Source organism: Gossypium hirsutum, chromosome A05 (assembly GCF_007990345.1).
Source record: "Gossypium hirsutum isolate 1008001.06 chromosome A05, Gossypium_hirsutum_v2.1, whole genome shotgun sequence".
In the NCBI taxonomy this organism is placed as follows: Eukaryota; Viridiplantae; Streptophyta; class Magnoliopsida; order Malvales; family Malvaceae; genus Gossypium; species Gossypium hirsutum.
In genome coordinates, this window is record NC_053428.1 from 3,290,388 (window position 1) to 3,312,531 (window position 22,144).

The 22,144-nt window shown below is 33.7% G+C and overlaps 3 protein-coding genes across 3 annotated transcripts; all 3 read right to left on the reverse strand.

The window, feature by feature from the left end:
- Positions 1-223: 223 nt before the first annotated feature.
- On the reverse strand, positions 224-2,990 carry LOC107937701 (mitogen-activated protein kinase kinase 2-like). Its single transcript, NM_001327410.1, is given in 8 exon segments — positions 224-351; positions 532-669; positions 928-1,151; positions 1,276-1,458; positions 1,577-1,801; positions 2,375-2,521; positions 2,702-2,786; positions 2,888-2,990. Coding segments are annotated over 8 exon segments (1,086 nt in total). The 5' UTR covers positions 2,971-2,990; the 3' UTR covers positions 224-350.
- Positions 2,991-5,063: 2,073 nt separating this feature from the next.
- On the reverse strand, positions 5,064-7,252 carry LOC107937716 (pre-mRNA cleavage factor Im 25 kDa subunit 1). Its single transcript, XM_041112873.1, has 7 exons — positions 6,835-7,252; positions 6,685-6,730; positions 6,107-6,200; positions 5,958-6,031; positions 5,785-5,871; positions 5,593-5,703; positions 5,064-5,370 (listed from the first exon to the last, which is right to left on the reverse strand). Exons 1-7 carry the CDS (start codon positions 7,005-7,007, stop codon positions 5,299-5,301), a joined length of 657 nt encoding a protein of 218 aa, XP_040968807.1. The 5' UTR covers positions 7,008-7,252; the 3' UTR covers positions 5,064-5,298.
- A 1,762-nt stretch (positions 7,253-9,014) lies between these two features.
- Positions 9,015-17,892, reverse strand: LOC107937715 (UBP1-associated proteins 1C). Its single transcript, XM_016870670.1, has 6 exons — positions 17,806-17,892; positions 17,671-17,745; positions 11,913-12,034; positions 9,510-9,957; positions 9,184-9,273; positions 9,015-9,083 (listed from the first exon to the last, which is right to left on the reverse strand). Exons 1-6 carry the CDS (start codon positions 17,890-17,892, stop codon positions 9,015-9,017), a joined length of 891 nt encoding a protein of 296 aa, XP_016726159.1.
- Positions 17,893-22,144: the final 4,252 nt, after the last annotated feature.

Genomic DNA, 22,144 nt, shown 5'->3' on the forward strand with positions numbered 1-22,144 from the left:
TAACACTTGATGCGATGATCCGATCAGAATTAATGCACCCAGAACATGAATAGACAGGTAAAGATTCTAATTCAGGAAGTTCATAAATTTGTTCTTGATATAAGACATCATTACCTTTCGAATTATGAAAAACATTAACAACACAGCAATAAAGGTGTACCTCACACTCCGAGCCTCTGGCAAGAAAATTTTTTGATAATCATTAAGGCTTAACTTTGGCCTTGTCATCACTACAGCCGCTCAAATAAGTCCTGCACATTACTTACAACAAAAACTACAAATCTTCCATGCTCTTAGAACTTTGGTTTCTGCTGACATTAGAGTCTGATTGAAACTTGTTTCGTCTGAATTCTGCCAAAAAATGTGACACTTTTGCTTAGCTTTATTGTTGTGTTTCAGATGTAAAGAAAAGACCGGAAAAACATATAACAAAAACAAGCTTTTTTGTTTATCTCATCATAGTGAAAACAAGCTTTTGGACAGTTATATGACAAAAACATGTAACCAAACTCAAGCATAACATATACATACCACACAAGTTCTAGCGTTGCAAGTGGTGATCCTGCACTCTTGAAGTAAGATTCGAGGTCCACATCACAATACATGTTCAAGAAAGGCAGTCCCAGCAGCTCATGAGCTGACTTTCTTTCATTCGGGTCTTTCTTTACACTGTCATGGATAAAAGAACCCAAGCCAGGCTTAATTAAAACTCAAATGATAAAACAATTCTATAAAATCAAAGGAAAATTCCAACTGCAGAGGCTATCCCTCCAGTACCAAAAGGAACTAATAAATGATCTCTCCTGACAGAAGATCAATTTGACGAAAATATTTAATTAACAATATAGAACTCAATAACTCATTATAATGCAAAAATATTCTAGAACACCTTTTAGGGATTATACGTAACTGATTAAAAAAAATTACCATGCAGATATAAAAGAGCAAAATTCAGAAGAAAATCGATCTGAAGGTGCAGAAGGTGGTGGTTGTTCAACAATTTGTTCCATGAGCTCATAAAAGTTAGTCCATCCTTCTGCCTGATCAGGTGGGGAATACGGGAATTGACCTGTTGCACACTCAAGCAAAACTAGCCCCAGGCTCCAAATGTCACTTTTACTTCCATACTTGTCACCAATAATTCTCTCAGGCTACAAAAGAAGGTAATCAACATCAACAAAACTAATAACTTTCAAACAAAATAATAATAAAATAACCTTAGCCACCAAAACAAAGTTTCTTTTCATCTTTTGGTACAGTCAATTAATTACTTACAGACATATAGTTGTATGTGCCAACAAATGTGTTTGCTTGTCCTGAGGTGCTTGTCATTATTGCACTCACACCGAAGTCAGTAATTTTGACTTCTCCCCTATGATTTATTAACAAATTAGATGGCTTTAAGTCTCTGTGGATAATATGCTTTTCATGATGAAGATACATCAAACCCTTTAGCACCTGCAATAACAAGAAGAATATAAAATGAATACCAGAACATCTGGTACATAGAATATAAAATGAATACCAGAACATCTGGTACATACTCTTGATTTCTTCGAAGTTCAAATGTACCAACCTGGTTACATATTGCAGCAAGATAGGGCTCGGGAATGGATTTAACCTTTCTCAGAAAATCTGCTAGGGATCCACCATCCATATACTCCAAGATAATTGAAATGGCTCCATTTTTATAAAAAGACTGATAACAAACAACAACATATGGACACTGAGATGATTGATTTATTTTCAATTCCTTTGCAATCTGCTTGCGAGCTGACTCTTCAATATTCATTTGAATAATCTAGCAAAAGAAACCGTGTCAGGATTTACCATGAGAGCAACAAGGAAATGCAAAACTCATAAGAAACACAACTTTTTTTGAATGGTTATTTGGCTAGCTCCAATTCTCAAAAAATAACATGATCTGTTTTAGAAGAATGGCTTCTATAAAATCAAGAAAGGCTGAACATTCATTTACCAATTCATAGTGTAACCAACAAGAGAAGCATCTTTTTAACAGTAATAGATCATAATACATCTGTCAAGCATGATTTAGGAGAGATTTTTTGTTATCATTCATCATGATTAAACCTATCAATAAGTTTCCAGGAATCAGGCCCTCATTTGAATATACGTATGATGTAAATGGATAAATCCGTCAACATAATTCAGACATTTTAATTAGATAACCACATTCACACTATGTAATTTCGTCTCCCTACAGGTGATATGTGCACATCATGCAAATGTCATTGAAATTTGAAATGGCAATAATTCTTGGTAAAAATAAAACAGACGGAAATTTTAAAACAAAAAACACGAGTGAGAATTCAGAAAGTGTTAAAACACTTAAACTTGGCTCTTGGATATTTACCTTCAATGCAAAAAATTGGCCAGTCCATTTGTGTTGGACCAATTGCACAATTCCACCATTACCCTTGCCGATAACTTTAATCGCATCTATATCATCTAAATTCAACTGGTCGTCCGCGTCAGTTTCTGATGGCTTAATAGGCGGAGGCTAAAAGCAACAAAAAAAGAAAAGAAACAGATTAAAATCTTCAATAAATGAAAACTCTAACTAAGATCTTCTAAACTCGCTAGACGGCAAACATCTATTGAGTCAAGAGAATCTCAGCAATGAAAAGCGTTAAACTTAAGAAAAAAAGCAAGTTCATTGAAAAAAGAAAAAAAATCATACAGCTTCAGATTCGGATTCAGATACAATTCGAACTCCATCCTTGTTAACGAGGAGATCGCCGTCTTTGAATGTACCGCTCTCGGTTCTGCCATGAAAATTAATTTTAACGCCAAAATCAAACTTTTAAAATCCTTATAAGAAAGTAGAAGAATTTGAAAGTGGACATAAATAACTAATCATGCTTACAGAAATTTGGCGAAGGAGAGCTCGGCAGGAGGAGGAAGAGAGAGCTTCAAATTAGGGTTTACAATTCCCTTTCCCTTCTTCATCTGAGGTTTTGCTTCTTCTTTTTTTCCAAAAGTGGGAGAGAAAAAAAAAAGGTAGTTGAGAGTGTTTCCTTCAATGGTTGCTATTTATATACATATATAGGGAAGAGGAAAAGAGAGAAGCAGACCAGTCTCCGAGGAAGATGACCTGACTTCACGTTGACTTTTCTTTTAATAATTATAGAGTCGTAATTTATTTTTTTTAATTCTTTAAAAAATAGATAATTTTTTTAAGAATTTCATTAAATATATATATAAATTTCGTCCCAAAAAAATATATATCAAATTAATATTATAAACTAGTCATGGTAACATTGAAATATTAATGGAAAAGCCAAAATAATATTACATTTTTTTAATTTAAATGCCACACGCAAAAAACAAAATTATATTTTATAAGTACTGAACAAGGAATTAAGAAATGGATTAAAATTAGAAACAATGAGATTTGAATATAGATTTTCAAAGCTTCCAAATGTAAATGCACTACCATTGGCAAACAGTTTTTAAAAGAAAATTTATTATTTATAGAAAAAATAATTTTCACATTGGCTAGGTGGATGAGAACATATTCATATTTAAATATAAATATATATATATATGAAAACGGGGAAAGTTACCATATAAGATCATAAAAAAGACCCAAGGGATTAGTGTCATTTTTGGAGAAATTTAGATTAATGAAATTACACACAAGATGATAATAACGTGTATGAACGACCCAGATTCTAGAAACGAAATTCAATATTGGAAAAAGTCAGTACCCAATTTCCAATCAAAATTAACACTGTTTTGGACACAAATTTTCCACGAATAAAAACGATAGCAGTCTATGAGACGCCTTTTGTATTATAGTTGAATTTTCAAATTCACAACCAGCTGAATTAAAATTTTAAGTACTGACAAGTTGTTCTACCACCTTTTTAGCTGGCCGGTTATTGACTCTGGAAACAAATTTTTGATGCGATTAATATTGTGTTCATCAACAATTGCAAAAGCAGCCATCTTTATGGCGTAATCGTTTCGATAGGACATTTTCTCTATTACGTGACAAACTTTAGTAAGCGGCACCACCATATGCTACAGTAAACATTTGATGGAGTCGAATTAAGTTAAAAAATTTCGAATTAGTTAAGTTGATAAATTTTATTTTAGTAATTGAATTTAATTTAAAATTTTTTTGAATTGAGTCAAAAAGTTTCAAGTAAAGTTAATAAATTCTATTATTTATACTCAATGTTGTGTTTACAAGAACTGATTATTTAATTAATAGATGAATTACAAGATTATTTAACTACATAAGTAAGCTTGATGAGTAAACATTTATCAAGACGATGTAATTTTATATTTTCTTGTTCGTTTCGAATAATTTAAATTGTATAATTTATATTCAAGTTAACCCAAAAATTTTAATTTTTTATTTGACTTTATCTGAATAAAATCGAACTATTTAATTCAAAATTTAAATCATTTATCAAACTTTTCAAATCGAATTGGATATTATTCACCTGTACATTTGGTTTCTGGTTTACCCATGTATTCCTTTTGTTTCTTCTTCAAATAAGTACTGTCTATATATTATGATTTGAATTTTATTGGTATTGTATTTTGATATTTATTTATTTTATTGTATTTTGTGTATAATATCATGTTTTCTATTAATTAGTAATTTGCAGAAAGGAAAAGAATGGCACATCGAAATTACGTAAGGAGGCTAAAATAAAGGTGACGTAAGAAATTACAAGTTGGTTCCAAATTACTACAATGTTTGTTTCGATTGTACAATGAATCCACTTGAAACCTGCAAGCACATCACATAATAGTTATTGATCAGTAATGACTATGGCACCCACTTGGTTTTCTGCAGTCTGTGGAACCCTTAAGGCTGTCTGCAATTTATGATCATAAAGTTTGGCTTCTTTTTTATTGGTCAGAATGACATAACCTTTGACTAATAACTATCATAGTGGACAAAGGGTAGCTTTTTTTGTACTTGCCTGCCTGCCGACGTGGGTGAAACACAATCTTTCAAAATAGAATCAAACTATATCCATATATATTAACTCTACAATCTAAACATTGAAACATCCTGGAAATGAAAGTCAAAACCAACAAACAAGAAGATAAATTTGATATTGTCGAGCTCAATGTTAGTGTATCACATCTTGTAAGAAAACTATGGTATATAGCATATCTATATACAAATGTACTGGGAATTCCATGAAAAATTACAAACCCAAGATTGAAAACCCATTACAGCTGCAGCACACATATTCTCACCGTTCCTATTACTTAACCTGGAACGCAACGATTGTGGTAAACAAGCATGTTCTAAATGTCAACAATGTTGATGGTGAACTTGGATAGCAACTGCGGCACTCCCGATATTATCGGTCCATATGTCTACAAAAACAAAACATGAAATGCATAATTACAACATCTATAGGGAGCAACAAGTTCGAAGCATAAATAGGACAGTACAATGAAGCTACCCCATGAAGGAGGTTATTTATTAATATATCCAGAAAGGACTTGTCAAAGTAATATCAAGTGTTATACAAAGCACAATGTTCAATTTAGTCTTGATTGAATGCTCAAGCACCAATTTATAATGTTAAGTTGTACCTTGTGATTTTCATGAACCTGGCGCAATGGAACTGCAAGCAATTTGAGATTTTTGGGTAAGATAAATTTTTGACTCTCCGGTAACCTCACAAGGAAGAGTTTGGTGCACTCCTATGGAATTTAGAATAACATGAGAACGGAGAAAGGTATGGCATAGCTGCAGAATCAATATAAATGTCCCGACCGACAAACCTTAGGCTTTTTCGCTTTGGATGGCAAGTATGGATACATTAAGGTTTCGAAATCATGCCGCCACCACATGCCAAGACATTCACCCACCTGAATATTTAAGAAAGTGAGAATTTTCACACCATTTCACAATAATACTTGCAAATAGAAATGGGGAGAAAAAAAACCTGCTTTACCTGCCATTCAGTTTCATTGCCATCTTCACTAGCAGAAAGCTTCCTGGAAAGCTTACGGTTCAGTCCATCAATATCTGGAAAGCACAAGAATGGTTAACCTAACAAAACTCAAGTCTGCAAAAGATAATTTCACAGAACTAGCAACTTACCTGATTCACCAGGCCTCAGACGACCACCAGGAAGCTTAAAGAAGGAATTCCTAACTTGCAGCAGTAAAAGATGAGGGTGCTTGAACAACTCAACCTGATTAGATGACATTGCTTAAAGCATTTGCAAAGAACATAACTAAACTAATACATTCCCTCAGTCTTGCATGAAATATCTATAACGGTCGGATATGTAAACAGTCTACCGTTTATTAACAGTCGTATCTAAGTCCTAAATATCGATGTTCTCGACTTCCAGGAGGCGCCTCTAATCGACTAACAGTATGCCATGCACTGCAAGTCTGGAAGTGACTTTCAAAATTCTTTATTTAAGAAAAAATACAAAATAGTTCATATGTTTCAGCCCTGAACTAACTAAGTTCCCTAGGTTTCGACCAAAGTTTTCAGTAAGATCTCCTAACCTAGTCAATCATCGGTCATTCATATTACTAAGCACAGGGCACAAAATAACTTCTAGCCTAAACTCTACAATTCCTTCAAAAATTAAACAATTTGGAACACTGTCCTTAGTGTTTCAAAACTTCACAATCATAACAACCAGAAAAACAGAGCAACCTAACCAGAATAACTGCTTCCACGGAAGTCCTCAATCCATAAGCAGCATAACTGGGGGGGGGGGGAGGGAAGAAGGTTAAAATTGTTAAACCCATAAATATTTTGGCGCAGAAAAAGAACCCAATTGAATTGAAGAGAGAGATCAGGTGAAGTACTTGGATTTCATCCTATTGATACGATCGGACAGAGTTTCATCCTTGAAAACAATGGCTTCTTTGGATCCAAAATAGTAACAACTTAGTGGGTAAATATCCACCCTTTTACTATGATTATCGCTGCTACTATCGTTGATTGCTTCTGCTTCTACTCCCATGTGAAGATCTCCCATCTTAAATTTTCCTAGTAAACTCAAACGGCAGAAAGAAAGACGGGAAAAGAAAAAAAAAACAAAAAAACCAAGGGTGTCCGAATAAAGTCTAACGTGTCCTAAAAGCAGAGCATGTTCTTCTAACTCTAACTGTTTATTTTTGTTCGGTTGTTAAACTTGTCGTGAACGTGGCGCTCCACAGACATTTCGGTTTCTTACAAGACTAGAACTATGGTCTGTGTAAATTAGCGGCGCACACTGCATTTTGTATATTCATGTTTGGAATCGGGTGGGCATGAAATAGACACATCTCTGGGCCTAGACTTTTTCATTTTTGCCTTTGGTTCTAGGCTTCGGCCTCTGATAAAGTTCCTTCCCATGCATTAAAATAATATATTTTCAATTAATATGGAAAAAGTTCCGATTCGAGTCAAAAGTTTAAGTGCATAAATTTATATTATTAAATTCAACAGTATATTTATTGAAATATTAATCATTTAAAATGATGGTATATGAACTTAATATTTAGCAAAAGTGCAAAACTCTCTCTATATATTTATGGTCGTCCATAGGCGGGTCTTTTACTAAAATGGGATAAAAAAATAAAATAATACCAAAACAATTCAACCCAAAAATTATGTACCAAAATGGTACATCCTAGGTTAGTGCCGCTTATGGCAATGGCGTGATCACCCTGTCATTTTCTGTCACATTTTGTCATTTTCTGTTAAAAAAAGTTAAAAATAAAAAAATAAAAAATTGAAAAAAAAAGGGTTATATGGGTGCTAGAGGCGGCACCAGTTGTGCCTCTGGCAGAGGCGGAACTGCCCCATTATATTATTTTAAAATATACTATTTTCGTATTTTATTTTTTAATAAAATAAGAAATAATATATTTTAAAAAATAAAATCTGAAAATTTAAAAAATACAAATTAAAGGGCCAAAATCAGGGTTATTTACTAAATTAATAAAAAAATACTTAAATAATACATTTGAAACATTATGTACTAAAATAATATAAAAATAAAATACAAAAATATTATATTTTAAAAATTAAAATAAAAAAATAAAAAAATAGGAACAAAGTGCCAAAATCAAGGTTATTTATTAAATTAATATTAAAAAACACTTAAATAATACATTTGAAACATTATGTACTAAAATAATATAAAAAAATAAAATACGAAAATAGTATATTTTAAAAAATAAAATCCGAAAATAAAAAAATATAAACAAAAGGGCCAAAATCAAGGTTATTTACTAAATTAATAAAAAAACTTAAATAATACACTTGAAATATTATGTACTAAAATAATATAAAAAATAAAATATGAAAATAGTATATTTTAAAAATTAAAATCCGAAAATAAAAAAATACGAACAAAGTGCCAAAATCAAGATTATTTATTAAATTAATATTAAAAAACACTTAAATAATATATTTGAATCCATTCTCGTTTGTTTAAGAATGAATTCAGATGTTGATATATATATATTTGAGGGTTTTTTACTAAAATGAGATTAAAAAAATAAAATATAAAAATAGAATATTTTAAAATAATATAATGGGGCAGTGTCGCCTCTATCAAAGGCACAACCGGTGCCGCATTTGTCAGAGGCACAACTGGTGCCGCTTTTGGCACCCACGTAACCCCTTTTTTTCAACTTTTTGTTTTTTTTTTCGTTTTTAACCTTTTTTTTAACAGAAAAATGGCAGAATGTGGCAGAGGGTGTCGGACCTAGGGTGGTCACGCCACTGCCATAGGCGGCACCACCTTGAGATGTACCATTTTGATACATAATTTTTTGGTTGAATTATTTTGATATTATTTTATTTTTTATCCCATTTTAATAAAAAAAAACCCTCCATTAGCGTTTTAAATGGTTAATGGGTCATGGCTTTGATTCCCAAAGGAGCTTTTTCAAAAATAAAAATAAAAATGAAAGACTATAAAACAGCCATGGAAAATCAATTACTTATGGTGACATAGCCATCTTCCAAAATATCCACCACAAAAGAGCTTCCATTAAAGCCGGTCTTTAGCCACTAGATGTACGTATTTGTTTTCAACTGTATATCTGGAGTATGAAATTATCTGCAACACCAGAGAGAAAATAATGGACAACAGTAGTTTAAATGAACAGTCGATAGGAAAACCTTGCTAGAAATAAGATTACACAAAGAACCACCCTCACCTTGTGCTCCAACATTTCACTTAGTTGGGACTTATCACCTACACCTGATTCTTGGAGGGCCTTAAGAACCAGTTTTTGCAGCTTCCGCATCTTCAAAACTCCATCCGGCCTCAGCCAAATGCATATAAAAGATAGCAAAAATGCATGTACAAGGACAACAATGGGAAAGATCATTCTAACTAATTTGATAAACGGGATGCAACTTCGTGACTACTTAGTTCCCGACCCCTGGTTCAAGGGAAAGGAAATGGCTGATCAGAAGTTGAATAATTTCTATAACATAAAAAAAAGGTTGAAATAGAATGATTACTAGTTAGGAGACATACAGATTTCAAGGCTGCCTTAATTAACTTCTTCCACATTATCTTTCTTTTGTTATCTTCTTTGTCAGTGATAAATGCTGCTTTATCTTCTCTCACAACATTGCAGGCTTTGCCTGAGCTATCATCCACACTCTGTATCTCGGTAATATCCCTCACAGGCACATCTAGCTTTCTCTTCTTATTCGATGATATATCTCCATTTGATGCTTCTGAGTTTATTTGGACATGGCCATCTTTGGGCAGATCCTGCGGTTTGGCCTCTCCTTTAGGTTTATTCTCCAGCGATTCAATATTCACTTTATTTTCGGTTAAAGCCTTGGTATCTAGAGCAGACGCTTCCATCTGTTCAGGTTGTTGTTTAGCATGAAAAGCCCGAGCCTTTGCCCTATGCTTCTTTCCTTCAGCATGAAGAAGCAATGTTTGCTGGCTGATAGCCTTGGTATTGCAAAGACTGCAAATAGATAATAAAGACAATCTTATCAAATCACAACATATAACGATTAATATAATATATCGATAATATTTTATCATGTGAAATTTTTATATCATGAGAGTTGGGACATAGCTCAAGAGATCAACATAAACTACCTTACTAGATTAATTGTCAGTTTTTATAAATGAGACACCAAAGAAAAACTATCCAGCTAAATCTTATATATTAAACTTACAAAATCACCAAAATCCGTAGTATTGGGCCAAATACATTACAGCTAAAGGACTGAAATACTCACTGAAAACAAGACAACACCCAAAAGAATCAGAGAGAAAGAATGGTAATAATACTTTTGTGTATTAAGCTTCCATTGTTCATAAATGAAAACAAAGGAAAACTAGAAAGCTAGAATAATTGAATAACTGATATTTAAAGTTTGCGGCCTGAGGGTTTTTTTCTAAACTAGGATAAAAAAAATAAAAATAATGTCAAAATAATACAAAGAAAAAACTATGTACCAAAATGGTACATTTGGGGTGGTGCCGCCTATGGCAGAGGCGTGACCACCCCATGTCAAATCAAAAATTATTGTTGCTTCCTGTTAAATTGCGACACAGGACTGAAATGTAATAATATAAAGTATTCAGGGATCTGTTATGAATTGTTCTATTTAGAATGACTGCTGAAAAAAAAAGGTAAGGGTGCACTGTGGCGGCACCAAACTTTAAATATGGCTAATTTCTTTGTTAGCCCTTCTTATTTATTATTTTTTTTTATTCCCCTTCAACTCAATATATTGTTTTTAAATAAGCCTTTAACCTATTTTTGTAGTTAAATAAGCCATTAACTTATAATTTTTACTCATAAAAGGCCTTTATTTTAATATTAAAGTAAATATATTTTGAATTTCAAGCTTTTATCTTAATTTTTTGTTGTTGCAATAAAAATTATATACACTTTAACATCAACATAAAATCTAAAAAAGTAATCAAAATTTTCGAAAGAGTAGTTAAGAATATCGTGTATATAAACACTCTTAATAAATTTTAAAATTTTATTTTTTATTTAATAAACTATTCACATCAACATAAAATGTGAATTAGTTTACATTTTTTTAAATAGCTTTACTTTGGGTAAAATATATTTACTTTAATATTAAAATGAAAGGCTTTTATGAGTAAAAACCATAAGTTAAGGGCTTATTTAACTACAAAAATAGGTTAAGGGCTTGTTTAAAAACAATATGGTGAGTTGAAGGGGAATAAAAAATAATAATAAATAAGGAGAGCTAAAAAGGCAATTAGCCATATTTAAAGTTTGGTGCCGCCACACTTTCAGGCGTCACCTTTCTCTTTTCTTTCACCAGCCATTCTAAATGGAACAATAACATAACAGGTCCCTGAATACTTTATATTATTACATTTCAGTCATGTGCCACAATTTAACAGGCAGCAACAATAATTTTTTATTTGACATGGGGTTGTCACACCTCTGCCATAGGCAGCACCACCCTAAAAATACCATTTTAGTACATAATTTTTTCTTTGTATTATTTTGACATTTTTTTATTTATTTTGTCCTAGTTTAGTAAAAAACCCTCGGCCTGAGCACAACTGAGGGTGGTTATTTTTTTCGCCATTGAACAATAGCCATACACAATCACTTGACTAAGGGTAACTTTGGATGACAGTGTTTTTACATGTTATTAGTGTAGAATAAGGTGATGACAAATTCAGATGCTATAATAATATTATAACATGAAATAAAAAGTAAATTATCAGCACCGTACTTCACCACCATCCAAACTTACCTAGCTCCTTATAGCTTTTCAATAAGAATCAAACTTTTTTTTAGTAAGTTAAATGTCTCTGGCAGACCATAGAAAATTACTCAAACTCTTCAAAAAGTATTTTCAGACAAGCAACACTTGAAAAAAAATGGCTTAACAAAATCTGGATAAAAATGAGAATTACCTACAAAACCAAGGAGGACGTTGAGATAACCTTATTAATATTGGGTTTTTCCTTTGTTCGCTTGTTGGGTTTTGCATTTGAACCATTTGGTTTTTTACTTGCCCTTTAGGACCATATTTCTCCTACTTAGTGTTAGGTGTGCGTCCCACTATGTGGGAAACCCATATTTTCTGCCACATATTTAGTGTCTTTGTCTTCTTGGATTTGTCAAAAAAAAAAAGAGAGCCATTCATTTTGGCTTTTACGGGTGATGTGGGCAAAAAGTGTGAGAGCCAAAGAAAAAAAAATTTCAAATTAAAACAGAGAGAAAAGAGAGAAGAGAAATTTCAGTTTTTAATGTTTGGTGCAGCAGTGATCAACTCTTCGATCGAAGGTCCATCCGTGGTTCGATTGAGCTGATTTTTGGACAGCAACTAGGCGATAAGGTGTTCTTGACTTTGTACAGTCGGATTTTTCATCCGAGTCTTGTAGCGTCGGAAATACCCATTTTTTAGTATCTGTATTTTTCGTGATGTTCTCTCATTTTTCTCTCTTTTGCTAAAGATTACATATTGTTAGCCTTGTTGGAGTTGAATGCTTGTTGTAGGCTTGATATTGTGATCTTGTAGTTGAACATTTGATGATATTGGAGCTCTTGATCGGACTTTAAAGTCCCGTGGTTTTTACCCTTGATTTAGAGGGTTTTCCACGTAAAAATACCGGTGTCTCTATTTATTTTTGTCGTGGTTGCATTAGTTGATTTATGGTTGATTAAGGTTCCTAGAGAACATATTTTGTGCTATTGTGCTTGCCATAATTTTTTACAGGAGTTATAGGGAGAGAAAGAACATCGATTGTGCTTTCGCTTTGTTTCGGTTGTTCGGTTTCTCCCCAACAAACTGGTACCAGAGTTTGGTTATTGTGTCAGATAATTATGGAAATTAATACGAGCAAGATGATTATGTTGAATGGCACAAATTATCAACTTTGGCGGAATAAAATGAAGGATTTGTTGTTTGTGAAGGCTTTGCATCTTCCGGTCTTTACTACTCAAAAACCCGATTCGAAAAGTGATGAAGAATGGGAATTTGAGCATCAATAAGTGTGTGGCTTTATTCGGCAATTTGTTGAAGAAAATGTTTACAACCACATTGATCAGGAGACACATGCTCGAACATTGTGGGAGAAGCTTGAAAGCTTGTATCCGTCGAGGTCGGGCAATAACAAGTTGTTTTTGCTGAAGAAAATGATGGCGTTGAAATACAAAGAAGGAATGTCTATAGCTGACCACGTTAATGAATTTCAGAGTGTGATGAATCAGTTGCTTGGTATGGGTATCAAATTTGATGACGAGATTTTAGGGCTTTGGTTGCTTGCTACTTTACCAGACTCTTGGGAGACCTTTCGGGTCTCACTCATTAATTCTGCCTTACAGGGTATTATTACTTTGGATCTGGCTAAGAGTGGTGTGTTGAATGAAGAGGTTAGAAGAAGATCTCAGGGTTCTACATCACAGTCCGAGGTGTTGGTTATCGAAAACAAGGGGAGAAACAGAGACAAAGATGGAAAGGGTAGAGATAAAAGCCGAAGCAAGTGAAGATCGAGATACAAGAATCTTGAGTGTCATTATTGTGGTAAGAAAGGTCATATCAAGAAATATTGCTTCAAGTAGAAGAAAGAGAACAAAGGTGGTGGTGATAAACACGATCGGAATGACGATGAAAAATCCGAGCGTATTGCTACTGTTACTTGTGAAGATCTGTTAGTTATTTGTGTTGAGAATTTGGTCAACCTAGCATGCAACGAGACTAGTTGGGTGATTGATACTGGTGCATCACTTCATGTCACGTCGAGGAAGGAATTCTTCACATCTTATACTCTTGGTGATTTTGGGGTATTGAAGATGGGTAATGACGGTTTAGTTTCGGTTATTGGTATGGGAGATGTTAGCTTGGTGAGTAACAATGGAACAAAGTTAACTCTCAAGGATGTCAGACATGCACCGGATATCCGTTTGAATTTGATTTCTGCAGGAAAGCTTAATGATGAGGGATTCTGTAACACCTTCAGTGAGGGGCAGTGGAAGCTGACTAAAGGCTCATTGGTTGTGGCTCGAGGAAAGAAGAGCTCAAATTTGTACTTGATGCAAGCTTTGACTTCTCGAGAAATGGTGAATGTGACAGTAGATGACAGCTCAACTGAGTTGTGGCATAAACGACTTAGTCACATGAGTGAGAAGGGGCTTAACTGTTTAGCGAAAAAGAATCAACTTTCGGGTTTAAAGAATGCTACACTAAAGAATTGTGCTCATTGTCTAGCAGGAAAACAGAGAAGAGTTTCATTTAGAAGCCATCCTCCTCATAGAAAATCAGAATTGCTAGAGTTGGTCCATTCAGATATTTGTGGTCCGATAAAAGTAAGATCACATGGTGGTGCACTTTACTTTGTGACTTTCATTGATGATTGTTCAAAAAAGCTATGGGTTTACACTTTGAAGTCTAAAAATCAAGTCTTTGAGGTGTTTAAACAGTTTCAAGCATCAGTTGAAAGGGAAACAAGGAAGAAGTTGAAGTGCATTCGTACTGATAATGGTGGCGAGTACACAAGGTCGTTTCATGAGTATTTTCTGCGACAGGGAATCAGACATCAGAGAACACCACCAAAGACTCCACAGTTAAATGGGTTAGCTGAAAGAATGAACCGAACATTGATTGAGAGAGTCAGATGTTTGTTGTCAGATGCAAAGTTGCCAAGATCGTTTTGGGTTGAAGCTTTGAATACAGTGACACATGTGATAAATCTGTCTCCTAGTGTTCCTTTGAAAGGTGATGTGCCAGATAGAGTTTGGTTTAGTAAAGACGTGTCATATGATCACCTACGTGTGTTCGGTTGTAAAGCATTTGTTCATGTTCCAAAGGATGAAAGATCCAAGTTGGATGCCAAGGCTCGACAATGTATTTTTATTGGTTATGGTTTAGATGGTGAGTTTGGTTATAGACTCTATGATCCAGTTCAGAAGAAACTCGTAAGAAGTAGAGATGTTGTCTTCATTGAGGATCAGACCATTGATGACATTGATAAGACGGAGAAAGTGGATTCACAAGGTAGTGGTGACTTGATCGATGTGAATCCAGTTCCCCTAGACTCTTCACCAGATCCTATCCAGGATAATGTGCATGGTGATGTTAGTGATGACCATCAGAATATAGGTGACTTTGATACTTCCATGGATGATGTTGTGAATGATCAACAACAAGCACCTATAGCTCCACAGCAGTTCCACTTTGAAGGTCTTCCAGAGATCGACGATCTTCTGTCAGGTACTCTCCTGATGAATATGTTCTTTTGACTGACGGGGGAGAACCTGAATGTTATGAAGAGGCTATGGAGAGTGAATGCAAAGATCAGTGGGTTGAAGCGATGAAAGACGAACTTCAATCCTTGCATGAGAACCATACTTTTGAATTGGTGAAACTGCCAAAGGGCAAAAGAGCTTTGAAGAATCGGTGGGTTTACAAGTTGAAGCAAGAAGAGAAGTCTTCATCTCCAAGATACAAAGCTAGATTGGTCGTCAATGGTTATACTCAGAAAAAGGGGGCTGATTTTGAAGAAATATTTTCTCCGGTTGTGAAGATGTCCTCTATCAGAACTATACTGAGTTTGGCAGCTTGTTATGACTTAGAGGTTGAACAAATGGATGTGAAAACTGCTTTTTTTCATGGTGACTTGGAAGAAGAGCTTTACATGGAGCAGCCAGAGGGTTTTGTTACAAAAGGGAAAGAGGACTATGTGTGCAGATTGAAGAAGAGCTTGTATGGTTTGAAGCAAGCTCCAAGGCAATGGTACAAGAAGTTTGAGTCTGTTATGGGGGAGCAAGGCTACAAGAAGACTACTTCTGATCATTGTGTGTTTGTTAAGAGATTCTCTGGTGATGATTTTATTATTCTTTTGCTCTATGTTGATGATATGCTTATTGTTGGTCAGAATGCTTCTAGAATTGAGAAGTTGAAACAAGAGTTGAGTAAATCCTTTGCAATGAAGGATTTGGGGCCAGCAAAGCAAATTATTGGCATAAGATTGACACGTGATAGAAAGGCCAAGAAATTATGGTTATCACAAGAGAGGTACATTGAGAAAGTACTTCAAAGGTTTAGTATGGACAAAGCTAAAGCGGTGAATACTCCCTTTGCTATACACTTTAGATTGAGTGTTAAGCATAGTCCTTCCACAGAAAAAGGAGAAGGAAGAGATGTAGAAAATTCCTTACTCTTCAGCAGTGGGTAGTTTGATGTACGCAATGATTTGCACGAGACCAGAGTTGGCTTATGCCGTTGGTACAGTTAGTCGGTTTCTTTCTAATCCAGGCAGAGAGCATTGGAATGCAGTGAAGTGGATTATGAGATATCTTCGTGGCACTTCCAACATGAAACTTTGTTTCGGCAATGAGAAACCTGTTCTTGTTGGGTATACAGATTCAGATATGGTCGGAGACATTGACTCGAGGAGATCTACTTTAAGTTACTTAATCACTTATGCAGGGGGAGTTGTGGCATGGCAATCGAGACTGCAAAAGTGTGTTGCATTGTCCACCACCGAATCAGAGTTCATTGCAGCAACCGAAGCGTGTAAGGAGATGCTTTGGATGAAGAAGTTTGTGCATGAGCTTGGTTTTACTCAAGAGAAGTATGTCCTGTACTGTGATAGCCAAAGTGCTATTCATCTTGGTAAGAACTCAACTTTTCATGCTAGATCTAAGCATATTAATGTGAGGTACCATTGGATACGAGATGTTCTTGAAGCTAAGCTATTAGAGCTTGAAAAGATACACTCTAATGATAATGGTGCTGATATGTTGACGAAGGCCTTACCAAGAGGAAAGTTTGAAGCATGTTGTTTGACCTCCGGTATGGAGGCATTCCCCACATAGTTGGAGAGGGAGATTTGTTAGGTGTGGGTCCCACTATGTGGGAAACCCATATTTTCTGCCACATATTTAGTGTATTTGTCTTCTTGGATTTGTCAAAAAAAAAGAGAGCCATTCATTTTGGCTTTTACGAGTGGTGTGGGCAAAAAGTGTGAGAGCCAAAAAAAAAATCTCAAATTAAAACAGAGAGAAAAGAGGAAGAGAAATTTCAGTTTTTAATGTTTGGTACAGCAGTGTCAACTCTTCGATCGAAGGTCCATCCGTGGTTCGATTGAGCTGATTTTTGGACAGCAGCTAGGCGATAAGGTGTTCTTGACTTTGTACGGTCGGATTTTTCATCCGAGTCTTGTAGCGTCGGAAATACCCATTTTTCAGCATCTGCATTTTTAGTGATGTTCTCTCATTTTCTCTATTTTGCTAAAGATTACATATTGTTAGCCTTGTTGGAGTTGAATGCTTGTTGTAGGCTTGATATTGTGATCTTGTAGTTGAACATTTTATGATAGTGGAGCTCTTGATCGGACTCTAAAGTCTCGTGATTTTTACCCTTGATTTAGAGTGGTTTTCCATGTAAAAATACTGGTGTCTCTATTTATTTTTGTCATGGTTGCATTAGTTGATTTATGGTTGATTAAGGTTCCTAGAGAACATATTTTGTGCTATTGTACTTGCCATAATTTTTGACAGGAGTTATAGGGAGAGAAAGAACATCGATTGTGCTTTCGCTTTGTTTCGGTTGTTCGGTTTCTTCCCAACACTTAGGACCATATTTCTCCTAAATATGATTAAAAAAAAGGGTATCCAAGATCATTTATCAAAAACTAATAAACAAGAGCAAGCGAATAAGAGACTTACTGCCTCAGTGATGCATTGCGCACGACCCTGAACGGTTTGCTGCTCAAAAATCACGCCACAATCAATGCACGATAGCTATGGAACCAACCAAATAAGAAGATGGGCCAGTCGAGATTAACCGGAAAAAATTATGACTTTGGAAGCAGAACAAATTCTAAAGCGATTTGATAGCTTGGGTTTCTTCAAGTTCTCGCCGCAATCCTCGCATTGAAACCACACCATCTTTCACCCTTCTTTTTTCCTTAGTTTGTTGTTCCAGAAAATTAAGGAAGAAATAAAGAAGGATTGCAGAAAATGAAGCTGCACGGAGAAGATGATAGGCTTGGGGGTTTAACCCTTTTTTTAAGGTTGCATGCAGTGTCGATAGGTTGTTCTTTTGATTTCTTTCATTGACGGGATAGTCCAACAATTTAAGAACCAAAACGCAGCATTAGAAAGCCACCAATAGTGAAAGGATCAGAATAGAAATAAGTTTAGGAAGGGCTTAAGTTCAGCCCATTTTAATCCATAATCCATGCCCCTAAACCAGAAACCAGGCCCGAAAGCGTTTTGTATTACTAGAATTCCATCACAAAATCAGTCATATGCATGTCAATATGGCATATTTTAACCACTGATAAACGCAAAACGTCTTTCAATAGATTTTTGAATCTTATATCACACTAATGTTTACATGTTGAAAATTACATGAGAACGAAATTGTTTTTAAACAAATGTTATGATTAGATGTCACATACATCACAGCTCTCGTTAATTTCTGATGGGTTGATGTTTATGTTCAATTCGGATCATTCTTTTAATAATTTAAACCATTTAAATGATGGTGATTATTATTTTAAAATAGATATTTTATTTAAATTTTGTTATATATAAATATGAATATATTTTTAATTTATTAAGATATAATAATTTATTTAACTTTCTAACTTTATTTTTTAAAAAAAAGTTATTTTAGCTCTTCATTTAATTTTTTTCTCTTTTAATTTTTAAATTTGTTTTGTATCTCAAATCACCTCAAAATAAATGAAAAAATTAACATATATTCATTTTGTTGATATGACATACATGTAGATGTCAACAATTAATTAATTTTTTAAAATTAAAAAACCAAAAAAATAAAATTACTAAAATTATTTAATAAGCATAAAAATTATTAAAAAATAAATATTTTATAGTTTTTAAAAATTAATTGATAAATTGACATATACGTAGATTGTCACGTAGTCTATATAAAATGACTTTTTTGTAAATCAAACATGGTTTTTAGTGCTAATACTCCATTGGATGTTCAACTAAATCTGGGGAACATCTTCGGGGTCTCTGTTGCGAAGAATCCAGGCACATATTTGGGGATCCCAAGCCTATGGGGGAAGACTAGAATGAATGCTCTAAGCTATGTGAAGGAAGGGCTCATTAGCAAGCTCAAAAATTGGAAGAAGCAGTCTCTTTCTACTGGAGGTAAAGAAGTCTTTAAAAAATCGGTTGCTAGTGCGGTTCCACTATACTACATGTTTTGTTTTAAATTTCTCAAGAAGCTTTGCAAGGAGATGAATGAAGCTTTGGCTAACTTTTGGTGGGGGCAAACCGGAAATGAGAGGAAGATACATTGGCCATCTTATTTTTTAATATTATTTTAATTTAATATTTATTTATTTATTTATTAAAATTTTTTATATAATCATCTTAATATTATTTTAATATATATTATAGTAATATTATATATTTAGTATAAATTTATTTTTATAATGTGTTATAAATTACATAATATATAAAAAATAACATAATATAATATTAAGTATCATAAGTTTAAAAATATACCGGTTTGGATAAGGTCAAACCTAATGTTCAAACTTAAACTCAATTTATATTTTAAAAGGGCCTAGTGTTTTTTTGTTTAAATCTATTTTTCAGAGGTAATATTTTTATCTAAATTTTACTAAATTTTGGGCTGTACGGGTAATCTCAACCATGAACAACTATATTCACAAGTGGTTGATAAGAAACTGGGGAGTGTATGGGATCTTAAAGTACAAAGTAAAATAAAAATCTTCCTTTGGAAAGCTTTATCTGCTGTTTATGTCACAAGGAAGCGGAAACTATTGAGCTGCGGATGGGTTCGAAGGGTATGGTATGAAGGTTGCCATGGTCTTCGTGTGAGCACTGAGCAGGGAAGATATTAGCAGCTTTGGTGGGTGGCTTGAGGAGATTTTAGCTTGTTCAAAGGTAATATGCAGAATGCCTTGGATATGAAACTCAGAATCGCCTTTAGTTGTTGGATAATTTGGAAGGAACAATGTGAAGCTGTTTTCAATGGAAGTTCTGTTAGTGACAAGAGAGCCATCAATAGAGTTAAGATCGGTATGGTGGAGCTGTGTGAGCTTCAGAACAAGCAAAGGGGTTGTGGGAAGAAAACTATCTCTAATAATCGTGAAACTCTTCTCTGGTAGAAGCCGGAAACTGATTGGCTTAAAATAAACGTGGATAGCGCTTTTGATTATCTCTTGAAGCAAGATGGGATTGAATCTTGATTGACAAGGATGGTACAAGTCTTGTTGCTGATTCACCAGATGAGGTGGAGCTTCAGGCTTTATATTCCGGTTTGCAGCTTGCTAAGAGAAGAAAGTGGGATAAAATCATGATTGAAACTGACTCCCAAGTAATTTTCACTCAAGTTACAGAGAAATGGATTAGTTACAAAAAAAATTATGTTTCTATTTAACCATGCTTCTTTGGTTCCTAATAATCATTTAATTTTATGAAATAATGAACAATAGGCGACAAAAGCATCTACCTATGTTATTAATAATTGTAAGAAACTGCTTTTTGAAACCTTTTTCAAATGGGGTCTTATTCCGAAGATGTCATGCTTTTTTCCTTAAAAATTTTCAAAAAAGGAAATACTAAAACAAAAACTAACTTATTAAGAATATAAGTTTCCTTTAATTAAGTTAGGCGAAGTATTAATCAAGATTTGAAATCAATACAAATCTTTTATTGACTTAATTAGCAAGAATATAAAATTTAAATTGCGGTAATAACATGATTGTTGTGATTTTAACTTGTTTTAGTAATATTTTATTTATTATAATGGTTGCTATTTAAGGGCGGACCATAATGGAGGCTAAGGGGTCACAAAAATTTTTTTTGGAAAATTCCATTTTTTTTCCTTGAAATTTTATGTATTTTTTTAAAATTCTTACTAATTTCATAATTTTTTTTAAATTTTAGTTAGAATTCTTTTTTTTAAAATCTCACTCAACTTTTAAAATTTTTTAAAAATTCTCCCAAAACTTAATCTCAGTTTCTATTATAATTTACAAATATCTATGATTACGATAATACCAGAAAGAAAAACAAAATTCGTAATGGCATAGTCTAATACTCTAATTGTGAGGAACTAAATTATAAACGCGAGAGAAAGCAACAGGCTGGCTACCGGACGCTACAGAGCTGAATTGCTTAGCTGTTGGAGAGACTTAGAGGACACTTCGTGGTCAGTGGCTGTCCTTTCTTCCTCTTTTTTTTTTTTTTTTAAAATTTACGTGGTATTATTATATATTTCGAGTCCCTACTTCAACTTCTAATCAACTTAAACGCCAAACAATAATAAGCTTAAACCCACACGTTAACCACGCGCGTTATTATCAAAGCATGATTTAAAATCCGTTCAAGTCTTGCATTTGAAAACCTTTATGAAGAAAGTAGGAAACCAACCATGGCATGGGGCCTCCCCAATTGTTTATCTTTTTTTTAATAAATTTGATAATAATCTATCTCTTCAGGGAATTCGTGGGGTTGTAATAATATAATATGATAACATATATGTATACCCTTCAAATTATTATTATTATTATCAATTTTCAGAAATGCTTGTTGCCATACCATGATTTTCCAGCACAATCACGCTTCTGAACTTTAAAAGAAAATAAAAAAAAGTTTGGCTGTCATGAGATTGAGACACATATATATATTTTAGGTTATTGTATAAAATAAATTCGAATTTTTATATATTCATTTTCTCTGGTAAATTTAGAAACCCAAAGTGGAAAACGATGAAAAGGAGCGGGAAATCGTAACGATTTGTCTAATAAAAGTTGTTTTGTCTCTTCATTGATTTTATAACATACTGAAAAATCTTTACCGAAGATAGAGTTAAAAAAAAAGCATTATTGGAATCCATTAAACCTACCATTCATGTTTGTTTTCCACAACTTATAATAACATTTTAATGAAACTTTACACGTTAAAAACTTCCACGTTCTTAATTAAGGTGAACGTGATTTTTTCCTTTCTGTTTTTTAATGCTTTTGATGCTATTTAAAAGTGAAAACCTAGTTGTTTCTCTAAGAGGTTGGAGCTGCACAGCCAATTGTAAATAATTTTTTTTATTAAAAATAATTTTTTTTATAAATATCACTTAATCTATGCAAGAAAATTTCTTAAACTTTACAATTGCTTTTATATTGAGGCTTAA

Coding starts and splice junctions, on each gene's coding strand:
- LOC107937716 (XM_041112873.1), bottom strand. CDS start 7,007: ATGGGAGATCTTCACATGGGAGTAGAAGCAGAAGCAATCAACGATAGT. Junction 5,872..5,957: donor GCAATGAAACTGAATGGCAG/GTAAAGCAGGTT, acceptor TTAAATATTCAG/GTGGGTGAATGTCTTGGCAT. Junction 5,371..5,592: donor AGGTTCATGAAAATCACAAG/GTACAACTTAAC, acceptor TTGTTTTTGTAG/ACATATGGACCGATAATATC.
- LOC107937715 (XM_016870670.1), bottom strand. CDS start 17,892: ATGGTGTGGTTTCAATGCGAGGATTGCGGCGAGAACTTGAAGAAACCC. Junction 12,035..17,670: donor CGCAATGCATCACTGAGGCA/GTAAGTCTCTTA, acceptor AACACTAAGTAG/GAGAAATATGGTCCTAAAGG. Junction 9,274..9,509: donor TTAAGGCAGCCTTGAAATCT/GTATGTCTCCTA, acceptor GGAGTTTTGAAG/ATGCGGAAGCTGCAAAAACT.